The 26,194-nt window shown below is 33.3% G+C and overlaps 1 protein-coding gene across 1 annotated transcript in view; it reads right to left on the reverse strand.

The window, feature by feature from the left end:
- Nucleotides 1-7,194, reverse strand: part of LOC149563690 (vacuolar iron transporter homolog 1-like) — an 85,429-nt gene extending 78,235 nt beyond the window's left edge. The window contains exons 1-3 of the mRNA XM_089828236.1: nt 7,150-7,194; nt 5,635-5,730; nt 4,755-4,848 (exon numbers count right to left, since the gene is read on the reverse strand). Of these exons, the coding sequence (XP_089684362.1) occupies nt 4,755-4,848; nt 5,635-5,730; nt 7,150-7,194 (235 nt within the window). The remainder of the gene's footprint in view (nt 1-4,754; nt 4,849-5,634; nt 5,731-7,149) is intronic.
- Between the last annotated feature and the right edge of the window lie 19,000 nt (nt 7,195-26,194).

Genomic DNA, 26,194 nt, shown 5'->3' on the forward strand with positions numbered 1-26,194 from the left:
CCATGTACAAAGGATTCTTAAGAATGATCCCTATACCTGATACCACCATATGTGATTAACAAATATCTAGGACAAATGGTAACAATTTCTTAGTCGAAAGATAATTATTTGAATGTACAAGTCTTGTTTAGATCCTAGTAAATAAATAAAGATAAAGAAATTTATGTCTGAGATATTACAAACATTTCCTCATATCATATCTAGTATTCAGAAACTATGAAATTCACCTTTCTGGAAGGAAAACATTGGTAAAATGCTTTTAGAAGATAGAAACAACTTTGAAACTGATATGCTTATTTGTCAAAATGACAAAATCTCATTTGCAATAAGAACATTATCATGTGGTGTCAAATCTTTATACACAATGATGCAAGTGGCATGTGAAGGAAAGTAGATTACACATTTCCTATATTTTAGATAGTGCAGTTGATTATGAATTTATACATGGAGCGAATGTCTTAAAAAATTTCCCATAAATTGGTCTCCTTTTATCTACAACCTGATCCAAAGCACAAAGGAGAAATATTAGTACTCTTCAAATTAAGCCAAAGCCAGCATTTTCAAGTTATCAATTTGTAGACAAATGTAATGGTTTCGTATTACTTTGCTATTAAACATGCCTTGAAATAATCTTGTTGGATTAGAGAAATATTATGATGCTTAGAACTTCATTTTATGTTAGTCTCAAATGGACCTTATACTTTAATTTTGACTAATGAAAAATTAATTAGATCTTTTGAAAAAATTATAGCATGATCTCCTTCTTGCAAGCTCCCCAACACTCCAATCAACAAATAAATGTTATGGTGGAAGAGAAAGTGAAGATGGCTAGAGAATTTAGTGCTTGAAAATGGACAATGTTGGCATTTCTTGGCACACATTATCCAAATAAGCCAGAGCCTTCTTATCCTGCTCATTGCATAGTAGGAACTAATGAAGCAAATCTTGTTTCAAGTTTGATTTAGCTTTTTAGTATTAATATTCCAGAATTTCTTTTCTTGTTGAAAAAAAAGGTTTTACTACTATTTGAATTATTCTCTGCTAGTATTTGACCATTTTGAACTTATGATTGGTTTGAAAATCTCTTGTTTGGTTTATTTGCATCTTCTAACTAGATTTTCTTTAGCTTTGTAATGAAGATTTTTTGAAAAAAGAAGAGTTTGCAAAAATTAGAAAAGACTCAAATAAAGAAGATTTTCTAAAAAAAGAAGAGTTCGCAAAAATCCACATCTAGGGGTGGTTATTACTCTAATCATGATCTGGAGGAGTCATATTATTGGAATATGGTAACTATGGTTAAAAAGTTGAAATTCCCTCTTTATTTTTTGGAATTATATAGCTTGAATGTTCATTCTTTAATCAAGCATTCTACATGTGAGTGTCTAAACATGGATATATGTTTAACTTTACTAGACTTTTCTACATGTCTAAAATAAGTTATAACTTTTATCCCTTTATTTTCTTGTAATTTTCATGCAATTTTCAAGAAATGATGTGTATATTCACTACTACATCTGAGGCCACTTTTCGACCATTATTGGTCAAAATTTTGACCTACATTTCGACCAATCTTTGACCAACGTCGACCAAGTTATTGGTCAAAATTTTTTCGGTCGAAAGTTTGACCAACATTCTCGTTGGTCAAAATTTCTACCAATATGTTGGTCCCAAAAGCCTTCATAACTGAAGTGCAAGTTTCCCTAGAATTGGTCAAAATTTTGACCATTGAAGTTTTCCATTTTGACCAATATAAGTGGAAATTTTGACCAACGATGGTAGAAATTTTTGGCCATGAAAGCTGAAAAGTCTGACCAATGAAGGTAGAACTTTCGACCAATATAGGTAGAAATTTTGACCAATAAAGGTCAAAAAGTTTGACCAACAAAGGTGGGAACGTTGGCAAGGAAAGGTAGAAATTTTGACCAATGATGGTCAAAAAGTTCAACCAATGAGGGTGGACAATGTTGACCAATAAAGGTAGAAATTTTTTACCATTGAAGGTGGGAAATATTGACCAAGAAGGTAGAAATTTTGACCAATGAAGGTTGAGAATTTTGACAGCTGAAGGTAGAAATTTCGACCAATGAAGGTAGACATTACGACCAACGCCTAGGTGTAAATTTTTTTCAGGCATTCTATAAAATAGTTCACATGCTTTCCCTATGATATGACGTTTTGCATGCATCTTGCAGTGTCTCATCCGGCTGATGATGGATTACGGAGAGTGATCTGAAACGATGATGCTAAAAAACATCACAATCAAATCCAAAATGAACTTGCATTACAAATGGATTGTGGAAATCTGATATTGCATTACACTGCAGGATGCATGCAAAATGTCATATCATAGGGAAAGCATGTGAATTGTTTTATAGAATGGCTGAAAAATATCGACAATAACTAATCAAATTGTCGTAATCACTGATAGTAACTAATATGCTTCTTCATTAATATGCCCAATACAATAACCAAACTCAGCAACTATGCACAACAACTTATATGCTAAAAGGAAATCATTTAGGAGATAAAAAATTTGAACAACCATATGTTAAGATTCTACAATAAAACATCACTTGCCTGAGTCTGATAGTTGAGATTAAGTTTTTCATCCTCTCTACAGTATGTTCTAATGGCCTACACATCCACAAAAGTTCCAGCATCTCAAATTTGTAGAATAAGAATTGTTTCATAGCGAATGGACATGATTGACAATAAATCATCATATAAAAAGACTCCCGTGTGAAGCATGAATAGCAAAGGAAATGAATATGTGTGATAGGGAAGAGAATTCAATAATAGAGGCTAAGTATACTTTATTTTCTAAGTATACTAACTTCTTCTAATTCTACTAACTGCTACTGATAATGGGGCTCCAAGATTGCCACTCCTTGTCCATGCTTGCATTGTATTATTCTTAATGAGAAGGGTTCAAAAAAGAAGACATTCCATCCAGGAAGACCAAAAGGTCAAAGGAATAACCTCCAACTTGAGCACCTAAAACAACACAAACAAAACCGAAGTAACATAACAAAGTAGAAAGTCTACATGTAAAACTGAGAAAATAGAAGCTAGCAACAAGTATGTAAGGAAGGGTTGGGTACTCCTAAAGCAATCTCTCCATGCAGATAAAAATGTTCCTAATCTAAAACTCATGGACATGTAGCAAAGATTTTGGAACTATTATCCCTTGCTTAGCCACCTCAAAAGCATGCATACAAGTGGCTTTGTCAACTGGCCTTTTCCTTCACTTGATCGTACACTCTTTGTATTCTTTTCCTTTTATTTTCTTGGCTATTTGGATATCTATGATAGCTTGAACTTCTTTTCTCTTTAGGGGAAGTTATCATACGCAACTTTTCTTAAGGTGTCCTTTTCACTGATTCAAATTGTGTTCTGCTGAATTTTATGATAAACTTTCCATAGAAGCTTGTGAGGACATGTAAACTTCTTTACCTGAATGTACTCTTTGGGATTTTCCAACTGCAGCGGCTTCCAGCTGTCTTTGGTCTTGAAAGCATTTTTTCATTCTCTAATCTAAAATTGACAATGCCCATTCTTTAGATCAATTTTTGTGAAGTATTGCACCCCATCCAAAAAATCCATACGATGTTAGTGAAAGTGATACTTTATCGTGATCTTATTCATGGCTTGAGAATCTATACACGCATACCATTCTCTGTCATTCTTTGGTAGTTATTACCGCTGGTATAGCTTTCTTTTAGCAAATATCTGATGAATACTACTTCTCCTCTTCTCCTTCTCTTTTACCTTGCTCACTCTCCAATGGCTTCATTCTATATGTTTCCTTTGACAAGTTTGCACATAGAATCAAGTCCATGCAATGGCTAATGCTTTTACCAAGTGGTAACCCTTTTAGCATTTCATGTGAATCTCTTCTTCGATACATTCAAACTTCCATGATAGCATTTGTGGTTGGTTTCCAATAAGAGGCATGGCTCTTATGAAGGGTTCATTCATCTATTCTCCTCCTTACGCATCAGGTTTCTTTGCTGCCACTTCATATCTACTCACATTATCAACTGCTACACTTTTCCTTTGCACTATTTCCAATCCCTATAACCTTGCCACTGTTGCTCTCAACAAATTTTCTCAGCATCATGGTGACTTATCTCATAACCTCTACAATCAGATGACTAACATCACCCACAAAAAACTCTTTATGGGCTTTCCAAGACTATACTTACAATACCCCAAGATCCCACCTTGCTTTGATACCATATAATGTAGTACTGATTCATGAACCCAGTTAACAGGCAACTCCTTACAAAAGCTGAACCAAAATGGCAACACAAACATAACAGAGAAATCTGGAATTATACTATGATAGTACAACTCTTTCTTATATCAATATTCCAGTACCCACTATCATGTCTAGGTGCTTAGCTTGAGACATTTTGCTTACAAAACGACATTCTAGATTTCCAATGCTTCTAGCAGGTTATAGCCAAATTAATTCTTTAGGTCTAGATCACCTTCAATCTCCCTACATATTCTCATCCACCTCTACCAACAGTCCGCTTTTTGCCATCTTTTTAAATGACATGAAACTTGAGTCTGCCAGTCAACATCCAAATTTAGGTGCCGCCAATCATGCACTAGCCTAAAAGGAGTCATTCATAAATATAGCAAGGTACAAGTAGTACTCTTATCTCTATCAAAAAATTTAGAAGCAATAAAGGCTACACCAGTAGTTATTGACATCAGTTCACAACCCTGGTTATTTGATGTAATACCCACTAAGACACCCAAATAAGAAATACTAACACCCAAGGTTATCACTGTCATAACAACAGGCGGTGGAAATGAATAACCTCTTAACTCTGGTATCTGCAATAGCAAAAGAGAACCAAAGAAAAAAAAATACAACAAGGAGGAAAATTTAATAGTCCATTGAGCAAACAAAAGTTAACGATATGCAAAGGTTGCTTGGATGCTCCTGCATCACTTGTCCCTTGCAAACAAAGACAAAAGACAAATGCTTTAGTTTGTTTGTAATGTGTGCTCAAAACCCAAAGAATTAATTTCTACATTTTGTAGAGAGCTATAGGTTATTTCAGTAAGTTCTAGGGTTTAGTTTAGTTATAAGTTATTTGAGCTTTCACTTTTAATTGGAAGATTTTTTCACCTTTCACGTTGTTCTATTTGCGTTCTTTCAAAAGTGACAATAAATAAATGTTCATCTCTATCCAATTGTGTCTCACATTGTGATACGCCCCTTATTCTAGATTTTTTGCTATACATATATTAGATTACAATAGTAACATCATAGAACAAACTGCGTATAATAAGACACCAGATACTTAAATAGTCCACACAAGAAGGCATCAAAAGAAATAAAAGACAATTTAGAGAGGTTCACAATGATGAGTTAACGTGCATGGTTTGCCTATACACAATATTACACTAATTGTTCACAGTAGACAAAATATATGTGCATTGTAAGGCAACTTCTGCCTAACAAAGCCTACTCTTAAGTTCCCATAATCAAGAACTGTATGGTATGCACTCATGAAAATATCTCTGAGAATCCTAAATAAAAATCAGTGTTTACAAAAACTTACTCTAAATCTATGTTTACAAATAGAAAAGGAAAAATTACATGGCACAACATACCATGTCGGACCCAATTGGTGGAGGAACATCCATGCCCATAAATCCACTTAGGCACCTAGCAACAACACCTTCACCAACTTTTAGAATATATGCTTCCTGCAACACCCACATGGAATGGATTAAAATATTTCTTAAAATAGTGAAAATTAAATATGATACAATACATCCATTTAGAAAAATGAAACATATACTGTGAAAATTAAATAGAGATCCTAGTGCACTTTTTAGTTGTCTTAGCATTGAGACATCTATTGACAATGAGTATGTGATTGGGTCATATAATTTCAATCTTATTTCTAAGAGTAAAAATGCAAGGGAATGTTAACTTCCAATTTATGGATAGAAGGACAACCTGTCAATAGAGTTCTAGGCTAGAATTGGAGAACAATATGCAAATATGATTTATGCTCGGGTGTTAATTTGTGTTGTTTACACATAGGTTTGACTATCTCCATTGTTCTTCTAGCATTTAAAGCAATGCAAGAATGTACCTCCCCTCTCTTATGGCATTTTATTTTTAATTGTGAAATTAGTGATCTATATGCTGGAACCAACTGTGATACGTGGTAGGAAATTGTCTATTAAAGTATTGCTGATGTTCATTGTTATTGTTATTTGGCCATTGGAATCGACAAGGTTGACATGGACAACTTCTGTTCTAGGTTGATTGCTCGGAATTTGTTGGTTGCTGGCCCATAAACAACTAGAACTTCACCTCCAAATGCAAGCTCATTGTTTGCAAAAATCCAATACTATACATAACTTCACCTTCAAATGCTAGCTTGTTGCCTACAGAGATCAAATATTGAATTACATGTTGCCATATTGAGGGGAGGCTGCAAGAGGAAAGCATGTAGCAAAAAAATTATAGCTTGTTAGAATTTGTTAGGAAATGGTTACGTGAATTTGCATGTGTCAAAACTAGAGTCACTAAGATCAGACAGTGTTGCATCTAGCATCTTAGAGAGGAAAAAATTTATATAGGGATACATGTGATAGAAAATTTCATGTGGGCAAAAAGACCTATTAAAGGCAGAAAACAAATAAGAAAATGTTCTGAGGAAAAGTGTTAAGAGAGAGAACCTTTGCTCTGTTTCAGTGTCTTGTATATCCAGCATACGAGGAGGTAAGTTGTTGGTGGTCTTGGTGCCAAGGTGGCTATGAGAAAAAAATGGAAGAGTGTAAGTAATAAAGCTAATGAAATATAATAGAAGGCAACATTTGCCTAGCAGGATTAAGATATCTTACCATTTTTTAATTTTATCTTGCAGAGTGGTACTCTCTTCAGTTGTTGTGTTCTTGTCCTTGGGGCACCTTGAAAATGTAAACAAGAAGAGCACATTAGGAAAGCATTCAGAAAGCAAGTAAACATGTCAGTGGGTACTGATGGGCTGGAAAGGTTAGTCAATCAAGATGTTGTGCATCAATGCAATTCTGAAAACCTTGTGAGTAAACTATAGATTCACTCAAGACAATGACTAAGTATTGTAGTGGGAAACCATGTCAAGTAAATACCTTTGTTTGGTGCATCCTGTCTGGAAAAGGTCGATTGGAAGGCATACTGATGTGACATTGACCATGACAAGGTAAAGAGAGCTGTGAGTATATTGTTTTCCAAATTAATATTATTACATCATACCAATAATTTGAATGACTTAATCTTTTAAATATTATTTTCAACCAGTGGCATGAAATCTTAAAGTAATGTGAACAAAACTGAAAGATGGTTCAGCAAAATTATCTCTATTTTCTTGTCTTAGAAGAAACTTTTCCAGTATGAGCGAGATGAATTTTAGGTATAAAAAAGGTAATCAAATTTTACCATTGCCGTCACCTTCCTCTTCCTCTATATCAATCAGTATCAGAGTATAGCTTTCAGATATATTATAGGCGATTTGTTGAAGGTTGGAAGTTGAAGATTCATAATGTGCAGAGAAGATAATGTGGCAAAGGAGATTAGAGAATTTAAAGAGAGATACACTAAGCTGAAGGAGATGACATAAAGGAAGGTACTATTTGGGACAAGTTGTAAATGCAAAACAAGTTATGTAATGTGGTAATAGATTCAAGTTCTAAGGATAGAATTCTTTGTGAAGTTTTGCCAATGAATTGTAATCTCTTAAATTTTAGAAAGGTCATGGCAGTGTAAGAGATGCTTTGTATGATGGGAGAGAAAAAAAATTTCAAATTAAGAAAGATGGGAACACTTTGTCTCTAATATGATTGCAGAAGGATGAAAAAGAGAAAGATAGGATAGCAAGGGTGATCGTGATAGGCGGGAGGGAATTTCTAAGGCATGAGGAAGAAGAAAACAAAGAAGGTGCGAGAATGTTGATACAATTATAAGCAATGATGCAAGGTTGAAGAGTAAAGAAGAAGATAAGACATAGCTCTACAAGTCTAAAAATATAGTGATGTCAAGGTTTGAAGGTCATAGACAATATAGGAGAATAAAAGCTGTGACATGATTTCAGCTCAAGATAGTGCTTCTACTTCATGAACAATAAAATAGGAGATGCATTTCTAAATCTAGATTTTGTAGTAGTAGGAAGACCTTGAAAAACTAGTGGCAAATTGCATTCAATATTGTAGAAGAAGAGTATTGTAGCAGCATAATTTTCATCTTCAAACTATGTATGCAGAAACTATATATATAGAAGATTAGAATTTTGAGAAAGAACATACATATTTTAATTATAGATATTTCTCACCACTTCTAATTGTTAATTGTTAGTATAATGCATTAACTTGTTAATAAATTTATTATACTAATTAGACTAAACAATTAGAAAAGCAGTTTCCTAGTAAAGGGGAAAACAAATCTACCCTTGTCTCTGACAAAAGTTTTCCCATCTAACAAAAGTGTCAAAATGGTGCTCAAGAATGTACAATATAAATAGGAAAACATGGTGCTCAAGAATGTTAGATTTGTTAAAGTTGATAAAAATGCTTGGGTAGAGGAAAGCAAAGAGATGCCACTATTTATCATTGTGAATGATGAACTTGTCAATATCATCAAATTGATCGAATATGGACTTCATCATCAAAAGAGATAGAAGAATCAACAAGTGTGTGATCATGATAGAACATGATCATCAAAAGAGATAGAACACGAGCATGATCAAAACCATTGATGTAAAATATTGTACAATTAATTTAGAAGTATTTGTACTATACCTATGGATTGTGGAAAGCTGATAGATCAAGTATTGGTATCTATTTTGTTAAAATCTTTACGATACTAAAAATATATCATCCACCTTACTAGTTGCAATGGATCACACTTCTTTGATACTTCTTCCAAGTTTCTATACTTATATTCCTTGTGACACTATCTTGAAATGTTCTTTTTCAACTAAGTAATATACTATGTATGAGATAGATTAGATTTCCACTATCTATTACAATTATTGTTTTGCATCTGAATTTCACTATAAGTTTTTTGTTTGCATCAATGTTTTTGACCACTCTCATCTTGATGATGGTTCATGGAGTGTAATCTGAAATTTTCTTACAAACAAAATCATCCAATAAAATATAGAAGAAAAACAATAAAATATGTCATTTTTTAAACAACAGTAGAAAGAATTGACTTATATCATCCTTGTTTTTCCTTTTGTCATCGTGATGATAGATCATAGAACATGATCCCAAATATTAATAGAGAAAAACCCAAAAACTCAAATACAATATAAACCATTTTGACACTTTTCCCCTTTACTAGGCTATTCTCTTCTTTCGATCAACAGACCCTGTTTTCTTGATTTTTCTCTTAAACTTTCCAAAACACCAAAAAAATAAATAGGCTTTTTAGATACCCTTTTGGGAGTTCTATAACATAATCAAAACTTAATATGGACTCCTTTGGAAAAATATGCCAAAAATCATGATTGTCATTGTTTTTCAAGGGTAAAACATGAGGTTTTACAAAGCAACTATGCAATATACTTATCCAAACTCCAAAAAATTCATAGATTCATCATATTTTGTGCCTAATTAGACAAATCCATCATCAATTTCATCCTACAAGGACTTTTGATATGAAACCCCCAAATTCAAGCCTTAAAACCCTCAAAATCAAGGGTATCACCAATCTAGGTCAAGTACACACTTCCAGGATCTAAAACTTAGGATTCACCATCCAATCATCATTTCTTCAAAGAATATCAAATAAAAAGTATACCTTGTTAAGCCAGATGTACGGCTGCATAACACCTAGCACTCATTTGGGTACCCAAAGTAGTCCTTCCAGCACTCAACTTTGCATTTCTTTCACAATAACCTGCAAATATTCACTTTTCCTGCATATTAGAGTTTAGTTGGGCATGTTAGTGCTATGGGTTCCATCCCAAGAAGCAGTTAAGAGTATACATTGGATGGAACCTTCATTTCTTCATGTTAAACTAGGCAAAACTGTGACTTTCGACGTGATAGCAGCAATAAAGATTTAAACCTATTAATAAATGTATTAAATCTGATTCAAAGTCTCTTAATAACACTTTACCAACATGAATGAAAGATTACACCACCAAAATATGCTTCAAATGTGCAAGAAAACTCAGAAATTTTATTCAATTCTTGGTTGTTCGTACAATTTCTATACTATTCCGTACATACCAATATAGACACTAGTCATATTAAAAGTAATTTACTTTAGGATTGAAGATGTTTGGTGATCAAATGCATATGGGGGGATCAGTTATGAAGTGTTTATGCAATTATTTTGTTCTGGTGATATGGTTAGAGATCTTGTTGAACAGGCCCTAGATTAGTGACCCCAAAACCAAGGGTTTGGTGGCAAATGTGTTGTGTAAAGGGTAGAACCTTAAAATATTGAAAATCTATTGTTTCTTAACCCCTAGAAGGACTGTTTCACCCTTTCAAATTGTAGGGTTTAGTGGAGTTGTGGGTTGCTGTGTAAAATTGGAGAATTAGGCCTAGTGTGGATAGGCTAGGGGTATCGGATCTTGGGTATGGTCAAAAAGGGTTGATATTGAAACTTAGGGAGGATGTATAGATCCCAAAAGGGTATCTTAATCAGGTTTTAGTTTCCATAGTTGTTTGGGAACTATTGGAGAGAAATCCAAATTAGTGACTGGTGAGGGCTACTAGCTTTAAGGCTAGTTATGAATGTTGGGTAAGAGATTAGTTGTCCAAAATGAATGGATCGATGGAACATGGTGGAAAGGCCACGAGGAGATGATTCACAAAGGAAGAATGAAGGTTGAAGCCTTGGAAGAAGTTATGGTGTTTGGAAAACTCTAAGTGCACTTGGGGTAGTGTGGAAGGTAAGTCCTTGACGAGACATTGGAGTAAAGAGTTGTTGCTAAATGAATGGATTTGCTATCTCATATGAAGAAGATGGATACTGCACACCACCTCTGCATCATAGACTAAGAGTGCATTTTTCTTGTTATGGCACTTGGGAATGTAGTTTCTTCATGTGATGCATTGGTCTTGGGGATCAATATCGATTGGGTGTCAATTTTGGGATTTCTCAAGAAGAAGTAACGAAACTGGTTGGGATTCACTGGAGTGACCTTGGAAGATATAAGGATGAAAGTTTCAGACGTTTAGGTGTCATTCACCATTTGACTAGTCACTTTGTGTCCCTCATCTAGAGATTGATTGAGACAAGATTCTCAATAAGGATTGGAGCATTGATCAAATTGGTACACTTGAGATCGTTGCTTGGCAATCCTTGGTGAAGGAAAGCTCATTCCTTTAATTGTGAACTTATTGGTTAATTGTAGACCAGCCACACCACTCTATAGTTTTCCATAATAGTAGAGAGTTGGCAAGTTCTTCTTGGCCAAGGCGGGGAGAGTTTATAGTCTCAGATTTGTACAGGCTTCTTTCAGCCACTTCTGAGGTAATCTGGACTAAGGCATTACTCAAAATTCATGCTAAGACTATAGGCCACTCCTATGCTTCAAATAGAGTATTGAAATTGGTGATATCAAAATGTATTTCACAAATTCATGTTATGGGCAGCAGTAGTCGTGGATCATTTTAGACCTACCACATGCGAAGTGACCATTTTATGTTAGTTTGAGCTTCACTTGGTTTCAAGAATACTATATTATTCTCTACTTAACAAGGCCAACCACGTGAAGGTGGAAGCTTGTCTAGCCTCACCCCCCTCCCCCTAACATCAATCTAAAGTACCCATTATCATCTAATTACATACTTCATTGATTCATTCATCCATTTATGAACCATAACATTCAATCAATACAATCACATAACATTCATTAATATGATATAAAATTCATTAATACACAATACTAATCAAGACTTCATTAAGACATAACAATATTCATTAACATAAGATAAAAATTAGTATTAATACGCATCATTCATACATAATTACTTAAAACAAAGTTCTTTCATTATCCAACAAGGTTTATGAAAGAAGATTTTTAAAACATCATTTCTTCTTTTTGTTTTTATGAGCTCTCTTAAGAAAAGTGCTCATAGGAGCATCCATATCTACATCATTCTCCTCCTCTTCTAGCACGTGTAATGTCAAATTACAATGGCTCCTTCTCTTTGCAGGAGTAGGAGGCTGCTGCACTAAAGGGGGCTCTGTTGCAAGAACAAGTGAATGGGATAAATTGGCATACTCTTTTTCTTTTTTTAACTGTTACCAGTCTATAATTAAGTACTAGTACAACATAACATGCATTTTTCTTACCTGACAATGCCACATCATCTACATTAACATTTTGATCTACCGCCACGTCAACATGTTGAACACTTGGAACATGTTCCACTCCTTCGACATGATGTTCAACATGCTCTAAAATATTCAAAAAAATATTATCATGAGTGATGGATTCATTTTGAGCACTGCACATGAAATATGAGTCAATAAATTTGACTCAAATACTACACAGTTAAATCATGATAGCAATATCACAATATTTACTCTATGAAATTTGTTAGAACAAATGATTTATCAAAGTACAGAGTTGGAAATCATTATCAACTACTGATCAAAAGCTTAAAGATCCCTATTTTAAAATAATGAATATGTTTCAGCAACCAGAGATAATCTTTAAAGTAGTTTTAGAGAAATAAGAACAAAACTATGTGAATGATCCAAATCATATAATAAATTGCCTTGCCAATCTATAAACCTAGTTCTCATTGCTCAAGAATACCCTAAATACATAATACAAGAAATGCAAACTACTATGATTTAATAAACAACAAATAGCCAAGAGAAAAGTCTCAGCTCAAACAATCAAAATCTCATGTACACTGCAATGGAATTGAGCAACAACACAGAGACACCTTGCAGTGATGAAAACTATAGTTATGGATTTTCAAATCATACATTAAAATAGCCTCAACGATCTGAAGACCTGGTGGTAATGGCTCACAAACTAATATCAATACTTTGTGTCTGTAATCCTCTTTCAACTATGACCAATATTTGAACTTAGATGGTGTATATTCAAAAAGACTCTCGACGACTATAAAGTATAAAGATACACACATCTTAAAGACTAGGAAGTCAAGTCTCTCATGTCATTTGAGATGCATATTCTTGAGGATGCTAATAAGTGGTCTTTTATTATATTTTTATTAGCATGGAACCCTCACTTGGAGAAAAGTTTGAAGAGGTTGTAGTCTTTAAACAATACATTTTCTAAAAGATCTGCACAATGAGCATAGAATATATGTTTCCATAAGAGCATGCTTGGAAAATAAATGGAAGGAGAACATTTCATATTTCTGATTGCATAATTAATTTCCAATAGAAAATTAATACCTTCACCACTATAATGCACATTATGGCCTTCTTCATGAGCAGGTTCTGTGGTAGGATATGAAGGCTGCAATAAAATGTTATGCACATTGTTATGTAGTCAATTTACATTCAAAACTAATACCAAAAAAGAAAAGGATCAACTATTCAATTTCATTTGCTTTTCATCTAACCAATTTACTTGTGAGATATCATTTGGTGAATTATATTCTTGAGCAAGGCTTATAGATTCTTCGCGTAGGCGTGCAGCCACAAATTTATAGCCTTCCTTCAAGGCAAGTTTTCTATCTTCATCTGTGACCTCCACATTGAATTTTGTGCCTTGTATTTTTTTCTTAATATCATCAGTTTTGTATGTATGGTTTCACTAAACAAAATTCTTTGCAACATTTTATTAAAAAAATTTATTTCATATCATTGCTCCTACTTACAACTCAAGACTGGAGATTCATATAGCCACCAGAGCCAAGTTTGTGTTGGCCAAACTTTTCTACTCTCGCTTTTGTAGCCATGGATGTGTCCTGCAATCTATGAACAATTTCAAACATCTTAGATTATATATTTACAAATATGAATAATTAGTGCATGATTACAATGTACTTAATGCTATCATGACATACCTCTTTTTTCCCTGTGCTGCTTCATTACCTCTATCTTCACATAGCCTTTTCTCCTTTGCATCTTCTACTATTTCATTCCACTCCATTGGTGGAATCATAGTTGGACGGTCATACTTTGGGTTATCCTTAAGAGCCCTTCTATATTGATCCCTCACAATCTTTATATGCTTTGCTGCTCTTTTGAGAAGTAGGCCATTGTCAAACATGTCTTTTCCAAATTTCTCGTCAAAAGATGCAATGAGCTGATTTTTTAATTCCACAGTTTGTAAATTCCACCTTTTTAAAAACAAATAGATTTTTAGATCAATAGCTTTAATATATTATAGTAAATGAAAGAAAAGAAAAATTATGTAGAAATGATATGAAACTACATACCTTTTACGTATGGTGGGTCTGAATAGTCTCAATGTCATATGAAAAAGATGTTCAAAGAAAACATTATTACCTACAAAAACATAAAGGATTTATTAGTCCAAAACGAGTAATATAAAAATAGATTTTTTTTACACTTTAAATAAAAACAATTTTAAAGCACTTGGAAGCTTTCATTCTTTTAACAGAAACATAGTTTTCTTATTCAGCAATAATGTCCCTTCATATGAACCAGTACTAATCACATGAATTGCTCTAGGAAATGGATCAACTTCAGCAGTACTACTCTTTGCTGGTCTATCAACTGAAACATCATGACAATTAAAGTAGACACCAAATGAATTAAAGCATACTTATGGATATAATCAAATTGAAGAAATTGACTAGCAAAAATGTTTTTTCCTCGCATTCCATTAAGGATTTAATTCAGGATAATCAAATAGTGTATTAAAGATACCATATTTTTAGAATTCATGATATATTGTTGTTTATGTTTATGATAAGATAATGTGTGATTTTTAATCATCTATGTTTAGGATAGCTTTCAATGGTCCATGGTCTGTTATCATAGTGAGAGTTCAAGAATATAAAAGTATCTATGCACATACATCGTAGAGAAACATAAAAGAAAAAATTAAAATATTCTTTTTAAATGATGTTTCAATTTACTTTTGGATTAAAAGGTTAGACTGTTTTTTCCATGTGAATCTGAAACATTAATTCAAAAAGTAGCACAAAATCTTTCCTACATAGTACAATATATGGTACTTCGTTGTTCATCAACTTGTACAAATACATTACAAAATATAGCAAAACAAGGTTTTACCAGTTCTAGTGGGCATAGATGAGGATGTTTGCATGGCCCTTGTTGCCGACAACGCACTAGGAAATAGTGGATCAGCAACCGAAGGAGGAGTCTACACGTCATCATGAGCTGAGGAATACAATATTGTTAGCAAAGACATTTGCAATGGATAAAGATCAAATGGGATACTAGCTAGAAATGTCCACAAAAAAAAAGTAAGTGTTATAATGTTGATGAAAAAAAACAAAGTGCTACTTACACGAAGGTTGTGCACAATGACCATCACCATGTTCACCATGTGATGTCACAAATGGCACAAATTTCTATACAAGTACACATAAAATTAGAGATCAAGATCCATAAGATAGTATGAAATATTCATATCTATTGAACTTCTATTATTGCTTTAGTCAAATTACTGCTTACCTACAAAGATTGGATTCTATGGCCCAATTCTATTCTCAGTGCCTCTTTCTCCTCACTTTTGTCACCCTTGATGATAATGTTAACAAGTTCATCAGTGTATCTTTGCTTGATTTTCTAGGTGATGAACATAGGGTCAATACTAAGGCCGATGTTATGTAGATATGAAGCTTGTATTTCAGATCGCATTTGATCAGCGGTCATTCTAGCTTTTTCCTATCATTTGTGACATTAAATATTAGTAAAATTTCATCAAAAAAACTCCAAAGCCATAAAGAAAAGAACATAATAATATGACATTTGTTTCTATATTAACATTAAAATTTACAATATTTAATGTTTACCTCTACTGAAGGTTTTTGAGATGGTGCATCCATATCACCCTGTGAAAAAATTAGTAAGTCTTAGAAATCAACACCGAAATTAAAGTAATAGACTTACCAAAAAAAATATTAATAATAAAGTATATTGTATATGTAAATAATTTGTCTTAAGTTATAAATTTACTGTAACTAATGTGTATATCTAAAAAAAATTTGACATGTTCTACTTAATGTTTATATGTGCACATATGGTTTAGAAAGAAAAGTTTGGTTGTACAAAACCCCATCATAGTTGACATTGATCCTAGCTAGACATTTCATTGATCATCATGATCTTCATCCATGTCATCATCATCATCATCATCACCATCATCATACTTGTCACTTTGATCGTTGTCATCACCACCACCATCTTCTTTGCCATCATCACCATCTTCATCGCCATCATCATCATCTTCATCACAATCATCATCATGACCATCATCGCCATGATCATGATCATCATCAACAACATCATCATCATCATCATTATCACCATTATCATCAGCATGACCAAAATCATCACCATCTTCTTCATCTTCACCACTAGGTAACTTGTGTTCCTGATAATCATTTACTTCCTCTTCTGCTTCTTCAATTTCTTCTTCTTCGATCACATTATACTTTATCGGCCTTCCTTTTGGGTCATGTCTAACAACAAATGACCAACCTAGTTTCTGCGGAACACCAAAATAAAACACTTGCTCGCACTATCTTGGAAGAACATAGGGCTCATGTCTAACTGGCTCAAATGACCTTGTATTAATCATAGTAAATCCACTATCATGTTCAATAATAGTCCTATCAGGATCATTTTGATTCAGTTGTAACCTGAACCATTTGATGACAAATAGAACTATTTTGAATGAATTAAATTCGCACTCAAGTATATAATCCAAAATGCCATAGTATCGATTTTCAGATCGTTGAGGATGTATGTCAGTTCTAGATGAAATATTGGTGACCGCAAAGACAACACTTATCTCAAAATCACACGTTTTCTTCATTTCATCTGACTTTTTGGTGTAGAATTTATAGCCATGGTAGTACATAGCTTTGTGGTGTTTGACCTGCAATTATTCAAACATGTCAAGAATATTTGCATCGATCTATGAGTTGATATTAAACTTATGTGTGATGATTAGTAATCTTATTCGTACCTCTGTATCTCTTAAGCCATATATTAGATCAAGTACCATTTGTGTAACATTGGGATCTCCATTACGATGAGCTTCTTTAACCAACGATACAACACCATCCCATGTTAATGAGCGACCATTTTCTTGAGACTGCTCAATCCAGACCATCATCCAATCAAGATTATTTGCAATATACAAGTGTAGTGCATCCCACTCACGACCAACTATAAAGAAGACAATTACACTGGTTAGAAAAAAATTATATATATATATATTGATGATGAATAATAATTATTAAACTACAAAAAAAAAACTTATAATTACCTGTCACCCTCCTCAATCTACCTTTCCCCCTCAGGTATTCCCCTTCGAATTTGTCATTAGAGTTGGGATCCCAAATGCGATCTACATGGATATCTGCTGCAAAATTTGGAAGATATTCAGTAATGTACACCATGGTCTAGTATATCATATATCCCTCTATCATAGAACCCTCAGGACATGCTTTTTGTCGAACCAAGCCCTTCATAAATTTCAAGTGCCTCTCAACCATCCATATTGATCTAGCTTGTACAGGTCCACACAATTCAATCTCCTCATCTTGATGTATGAGGTAGTGTTCTTGAGCATTGAAAAAGGTTGGAGGTAAACAATTTTACATTTCACACAGAAGCTGTGGAATTTTCTCTTCCAGTAATTTATATCTTTTTTGTCAATTTCTTTAGATGATAACCACCTAAAAGAGATTCAACACACAAAACCACATAAACGAGATTTCAAATAAAATTATACAATATATTTAAGAGAAAGCTAAAAATCTAAGAAAAAACACTTCTAACCTCATGTATTTTCCAAGATCATATATAACTTGTTTAATAGTATTGTCAAACTATTGTGGAAGGGATAGAGGTAGGACGAACTGTAATCATTAAAAATGATCATTTCAATATATTATTAAATAATGCAATAGGTAGTACATTCAATCTTACAAATATACTGTAAATGGAGAACATGAGTTACCTTGAGGAAGGTATGCCAATCATGTGTTTTCAACCCAGGCCCAAAATCACCTTTCTTTGATAGAAGAGTGCTTATATTTGCAGCAAACCCTGTTGGAATTTTTTTTTTTTTTTTTATGACTTCTTTTAATGCATCATTCTATTACTCCATTAATAACCAAGGAAGGGCGCTTGTATTTATGTAGTCTCCATTGCTATTTGATTCAATGGAAGCTTTTAGTGCATGATTGGATTCATGAATGTTGGTACAAATTTTGGTAATTTGTTCTCTATCACACCTTCCATCCAACATTTTCCATAGTGTCTCTGTTACATTCTTTCCAATATGCATAGCATCAAACAAATGCACAATTGGGAGATCCTTGTAGTACGGTAACCTACTAAATTGAGTAGGATAACTTTTCATTCCTCTAGGAAGTTGGTCATTGATGCCTTGATGACCTTCATAAGCATCAATTACAACATTAGTAAATATAAGACAATATAAAAATACAAATTTTAAACTTCGGACGACAAATTGGATATTACCTCGACAATTTAGTCGATCATATTCCAACTTCCATAAATGAGGTGTCATTCTTCGTGGCCTTGATGATGTCTCTTCTTTCCCATTGAAAAGATGTTTTTCGACAATTTGATACCTATGATTATTGTGGAGAAAGTTTCTAAACTCATCAAACACCTACTTTCTTAAAGTTCTCGAATGATGAGATTTCATCTTTAGACCACAAACTGGACATGTGAATTTTCCCTTTGTCTGAAGACCTACAAGATCATGTAGAAGTGGATCATGTACAATTATCATGCACAACTTAAACATTTGATAGTAATGTGTAAGTACTATAACAGACCAAAAAAATGTGATATTAACAATATAACATACCAAAAAAATGAGTTAACCCAGGGGCATCATGTATTGTCCATACAAGCATTGCATGGAATTGAAATTGTCGATGTCCTATTAGTCTAGAGATGTCATACATAGTGATGCCATTCCATAACTTCAACAACTCGTCAATCAGGGGCTCAATATACATGTTCATATCTTTCACTTGGTATTTACCTAGCAATTGAATGAACATAAACATTACAGTATTATTATGACCATTTTCATGCACTATTTATAAATTAATTTAGATAACTATAAAATGATAAAAATACCTGGCACAATCATTGACAACATTATGTGCTCCCTCTTTATGGACATTTAGGGAGGAATGTTATTATTAATAACAAAAATAGGCCACACTAAGTAAACAGATCTCATATCTCCATATGGATTGACACCGTCCGCTGCTAATGAAAGCTTCAATTTATGAGGTTCTTCTTTAAAGTGTGACCATGTTTCTTCTATCTCTTTAAATGCAAAACCATCAGCAGGCATTCGCATAATGTCATCCTGACTTCTATTGAGTGCATAGTAATCCATAAATTGTGCCAAGGTAGCGCACTTGAATAACCGTTGAAGACGTGGAATAATGGGAATGTGTCGAAGAACCTTGTGAGGCACTTTTTTTGTTATTTGATCTGACTGATGGCTACTACTATGACAATCAGGGCATTCTGTTGCAAATTCATATTGTTTATGATATAGAATGTGATCATTGGGACATGCATGTATTGTTTGATACTTCATTCCAATTTGATCCATAATGTTAGATAATTCTCGGTATGAACGAGGCAAAATGTTTGATGGTGATAAAAAAAACTCACTAATCAACCTACAACAAAAAATATGCATTGTTAATATAATGAATAGTAATTGTATGCTAACATTGAAAATGACAAAAATGACATACCTTAGCATACATGACATTGCTACATTAGATATACCATTCATAACCTTTAAGTTCACCAACAACACTATAGCTGAGAGTAGAGTTGTTTGGGAGCCTTCATATAAGGGCTCGTGTGCCTTCTCAAGTAAAGGTATATCAAGACCATCTTCATCATCATTATCAGATTGGCTAGTACCATCATTGTGAGCCTCTTCATCACCTGCCCCAATACCATCTTCTTCAATCATGTCCTCTGGAAAATTATCATCTTCTTCCATGAGAGTGTTATCCTCAGCTTGGATATTCACACCTCCATGTTCCTCCAGTAGGAAATCCACATTCAGCAATGGACAAAAATTGTGGCCCCCTTCAACATGACCATGTTGCCCACAATGACTCTGGGCTGTTGTGATTAGAATTCTTCGAGTCTTTAAGCCTTTACACATCTTGCAAGGACAATAACATTTATTAGGTTTTCTTTGAAACTGAGCCCACAATGTAGCCATTGTCTCATTTTGTTCAGCATTCATATTGTCAGGTGTGGTCTTTCTTCATAGGAAAATATATCTGCAAATAAATTGGACATGTTGTGATTAATGTTTATATCTGCACATATGGTTTTTCTTGATTAATGTTTTCAAATGTAACTAAAATAATCCTATAATTTCTAGAAGGCATAGATGTTTGCAAAATGTGCAGTACCACCCTTCTACCCAAAAAAAACACCTTGTATAGAATAATGGATAAGATCAAGACAACAATAATAGTGGTCCTTCTATTGATACGCCTTTTGAAGGTTGAATAAGGCCCTAATTTTGCTAACCCACTCTGTTTTATCTTCTATACTTTCTGCTTTCAGCACAATTGCACTATGTGTTGGAATAGAAAGCCATGAAACAAAAATCAACAACCATTTGAGCATAGAAGGTGCCAATTCAATATACAAATATGTGCACTTGCAGTTTGAAACTTGAACCCCAAAAAGACACACACCTTTTAGTACTATTATGTATGAAACCTTGTTATTGATTTTGAATGTAAGACTTATAGCTACAGCATCAGGACCATTTTCCTTTTTTGAGTTTTTAGAACTTGATTTAGCTAGAGCTAGAGAATTAGAAGTACCATCATTAATTCATTTATTCAAAGATATTAATTCATTAAAAAGTTTTGTGGTGCTTGCTAGATAATGAAGAAAACCAAATACTCCATATAAAATTACACAATGGATAAACAGACAGAAACAGTCAATCTCATTTTTCCATTACTTGATTTAGAAGTTTAAAGGTTCCAATTACAAAACAATTTTTGTATCCTTCAGGGAACTTTTGAAAAAGACCAAAAGCCTTTATAATCACAAGAGATCAACTTATAGTATACTTAAATGTTAGTAAAGATTTGCATTGTAAAGTTTCCTAGAAGTGACTGGCGCACATTACAATTACTATGCCACTTAGGCACTACGATATTGCCACATAGGCACTACGATAAAATTAACCATTTCTATTGGTTGGAGAGGCTATGGTGAGTTAAAGTAGTATCTGGAGTATCTAGGAATCAAGACCTTTATTAACATGCAACAAAGCAGAGTTCTTTGCTAAAGTAAAACTATGTATTCTCATGCTTCTCCATAGTTGTAGAGGCATGTTTGTTATCATCCTCCTAAGGTATGGATGCAGATAACATTTACTCTTCCCAAAAAATTGAACATAAAGCATTTCAAAATAGAAATCACAAAGAATTTCTATCTTCATTGGATTCTTATTTCAAGTGAATTCTCAATACAGCTAGACACTCCATTATGCCATAATGATTCAAGTTAGCAATCCTTTGTAGCATCTTTACAATCCTATCTGGAAATACTAGTTCTTTACACTTTTTCGGAAATGATTCTTTACACAATGATATTGGCAATATATTGTTGGCTGAAAAATTTTCCCTCTTAAAACATAATAGAATAAGGGTGATACTCTTGCTCAAGGTTATTATCACCTTTTATTACTTCCAAGGTACAACCCCCTACATAACAGCCAACTTGGCAAAATGGTCAGACTCTAGGGGAAAGTTATCCACCCTCTAACTTCACCATCCAACAAAAATATGAAAACTTCCATATGTTGCACAATACTAATCTTCTCTCAAACCCAGAATAATTTTGTTAAGAAAAGATGGCAAGAACAGATCTGAAAGAAGCAAGGAAGACATCAGCATTTTGTAAAAATGAGGATGGTATCATCCCTAACTCTGCTAGGGAAGCTTATTTAAGTAAATAAAAATGATTATTATGAAAGAAAAAATTGCATCTTCCATTTATATTATTTGAAAGACAGGCATGCAGGGCTGTGTGTCATGATTAGTGCTGAAAATTATAGTAACATGTGACATTACATGTTTTTTTAAAAGCATGAATATGCTCGTCTTCTGTCCTAGATTCTCCATACATAAACTTAGCACAAAATCACTTGGGGTATGTAGATGAAATGTATTCCATCTTTGCCTTTGTAAGCAAAAGATATAAAAGGAGAGTGAAAAGGTAGATTTATTCTTAAAAGAATGGATTACTAAATATAAGACAAGAGATTATTCTAATTACTTTAATTGCATTATAGTTTTTGAACTGGAGAATTAAAGAACAAATATACACTAAGCATGTTTACAAAAAATTCAATAAGATAATAGAATGATAATTAAAATAATGTAAGTCTTCATTAATTTTATTTTATATGAATAGTTGTATTGAAAAAAATAAATAATTGAAGAAAAAAATGAATAATTGGAAAAAAAAATTACTAAGAAGGTAAAAATGGTGGTAATTGGAGAATTTTTACTTTTCTTCAAGTAGGGAAAATGTATCATCAAGTGTTTATCCACCCAACCATGGATCAATCTTGATCCTTCCTTGCATATTGCTAACTAAAGCAAGCCCAATCCTCTACAAGGTAATGGGAGAAAACCTTCTAGGAACTAGCGTAAGAGTCCTACATCTTATCAGTCAAATCCTACAACTCTTGTCATCTTGGTGTGACCCTTGACTAGAGGTGTATCCAACATCTTAGGATTGTCCAACAGTTGAACTAGTGTACCTAGGCAAAGGATTTCACAACTATGAAGTTAATCTCTCATTCTATCCCACTTGAACTTAAGTCATGTTAGATCATGGGGTTACTAAGGAATAAGATTCCATCCTTTGGTATTCGTATCCTAGAGATACATGAATTTAACTTCTAATTACAATTGCTGAAGAACATCATCTCATAAATTATAATGATTCTTGTCCACAGATTAGTTTGGTAAGTGTAGTTGTAATTTAAAACTTGGCTCCAATGGATCAAATGTCGCTATACTTGGAATTGCCCCACATCTTGTCCATTTGTAAGTTTGATCTGATAATTTAGAATTCATAAAATAGTTGAAAGTGTTATAATTTTCTAAATACAAGAAATATCTTCTACCATCATGCTACATGCTAGAAGGGAGAGAGAACATAAAAAATTTAGTTGTGTTACTGGTAGAGTCCTTTGACTATTAAAGTATCACTTTCATATGCTTTGACTTTTGAGACACAAAAAGTCAAAGCTCATTGTTAAGATAGTTTCATATTATAGCAGATGATTTTTTTTCCATTTACATATTTTATTTTCACATTAAATTCAGTCTCTTTGGTTTTGTCCATCCTATTGTCAACTGATGCAATGGTTTCTTCTTCTAGAGTATTTAGTCACTTTTCTTATTTAAAAACTATGGTGATTAGCACTACCATTTTTTATTAACAAAAAGGATATACAACATACTAGTAAATGATGTCATTACAATTTTCTCAAGGTTTATTATTTCTAGGTTGTGTATGTTACAATCTAGGCTCAAAAGTTTAGTCTTTTTGAAGATTATCTTATAGGAAGAATTATTAATGTTTATATTTCAAGAAGAATGTAAAGTAAAAATGTAGACATGAATACCTTCTTGGGCATGCTATAACTATAGAAGATTCAAGATCACATATGGAAAGTTTTAAAGTAGAATAAAGAATTGATAGTCTCTAGGGAGCTACAGCTAAGAGGTTAGGAATTTTGTACATTCTAACTATATATGTTAAGGAATCTTAATGGAAAGATCAAATTAAAGTAAAATTTTAGATAGATTAGCTACAATTAACATGCCAAAACCTTTGAGAGTTATACGAGGCATAGGTGACTTGTAGATGGAAATGTATGCTAGAAAACTTGGTGCAATTCTTTATTACTTGAGAGGGGATCTCGGTGATAGCAATCAGTCACTACCTGTGCAGTATTCTACATTAATACAAACCTGCACCAAACACCACAAAAAGGAAGGAAACAGAGCTGAATTTGCATAGTCTACTCACAACACCCACCTGTAGACACTTGGACTATTCTTGGCTCAATTTTTAAATCTCATTAAGAGTGGTTCTAATTTTTTCCATTTCTAGATAACAAAGAGGGATGTCAGAGTCATTGCCAATTTTTTCACCATTCTTTATGTTGAAACAGAGATTCAAAAATGCATGTAATAAAATCTATCGGATTGCACATGTAAAATTCAAAATAATATACATCCACTATTCATGTCACGTCATCCCCAAACTTCATCAATAATCTGGATCCCAATATATTTCCATGGGACAACCCTCTAGACTGAGAGAATCTAAACAAGCCATATAGGGATGATTTTTTTACAATTAAACAAATAGTGTCAAAGGGAAAAGACATTAGAATGAACATGAAAGCTCAAAAGTTGGTGTTTTGTACATGGCACTCTTGAGAAAGACATGAATATCTTTGGCCATGTCAACTCTAGGATAGCTATCATACACACACACACACACACACACACACACACACACACACACACACACACACACACATATACATATACATACACACACACACACACAGATCTCAAAAACTGTGAATTTTGCATGTAGCAATCTTGAGAAAGGTATGAATATCTTTCTTCTAGTCACATTAATTCTCAGATAGCTTACACAAACACACACTAGATAGAGGCTAGAAAACCATTATGAAAGTTGAAACAGTTCAGCTTAGTTGTGACTTCACATGTCAATGTTTTGAATGAATAGCATCAAATATAATAGTCAATTTTGACTCGATCTCCAAAAGAACAAAGGTAACAACTATATCCCTTGGTGATATATTTTGTGAGAAAACTTTCACAATTTGGTTGGTAGATGTTCGAAGCCCTGAGAAAGCTAATGATCAAGATCATGCATATTTTTGTTGAATGCTTGGGTAAGATCATATCTGATTTATGAGGATGGCTTGTACCACTACAAAAGAGTACATGGAATTTAATAATTATGGGTTGCTAAACTTGGAAATAATATATAATTGGACAAAACTATTATTCATTTGATAGGATAGTTTTAATTTTTATGTTTACTAACAATTCATTTAAGAGACTTAAATGTAGATCAATCATTTGTCATTCATAATGGCTACTTGCACAAGTGCTGAGATTAATGAAGATGCATAAAATAAATGAAACAATAGTAATAAAAAGAGGATGAGGATAAACTAAACATAGAAAAATGCTTCTAAACTGTCTAAAAGGCTCATTTAGATATAAACAGCGGGGAAAGACTTCTTTTGAAGGCATGGAAGACTGGATAAACATGCTGCAATGATCTCGTGGGAATACATAGGCATTCCAGTGCTATAAGGATAGATTAACATAATTCTGAAGCATGTTCTACTATATGTGGTTTAATATTGGTTCACTTCAATTATCAGGTTATCTGATCACCTAAGAGACACTAGTGCCCCATATGCATGTAATGCTGAAACATATAAATATTCCTTCACAAATATCCACCTTAATGGATTTAGAAGAGATGAAGAATTATTTCTTTAAACTTTCCTTTGTGCATTGCTCAACTTATGGTTCCAGAGGAAACAACAATGTTCTTGTTTTAGGAAAAAATTTACCAACAGCCTATTGTTTAAGAAGGGATACTTTCATCTTGACCTTAACACTTTTTGACATTATTTAATTTGGTATATCTTTGTCGTAAATTTTTGTATAGAATAGTGTGCTAAAATAAGCATAAAATTGTGGAGCTAAAATTAGAACTTTCTTAATGGAAGACAAGGTTTTGTATGGACTCTAAACTTTAACTTTTGACCAATAGACTGAGATGACTTACCCATAATTTTGGCACTATGCTTCATCATTTGTCCAAGATTATATCTGTATCTTCAATCTGCGAGCAAAGAGCAAGTTTGATCAT

This window comes from Cupressus sempervirens, chromosome 4 (assembly GCF_028749045.1).
Source record: "Cupressus sempervirens isolate cs-2001-9-10 chromosome 4, ASM2874904v1, whole genome shotgun sequence".
In the NCBI taxonomy this organism is placed as follows: domain Eukaryota; kingdom Viridiplantae; phylum Streptophyta; class Pinopsida; order Cupressales; family Cupressaceae; genus Cupressus; species Cupressus sempervirens.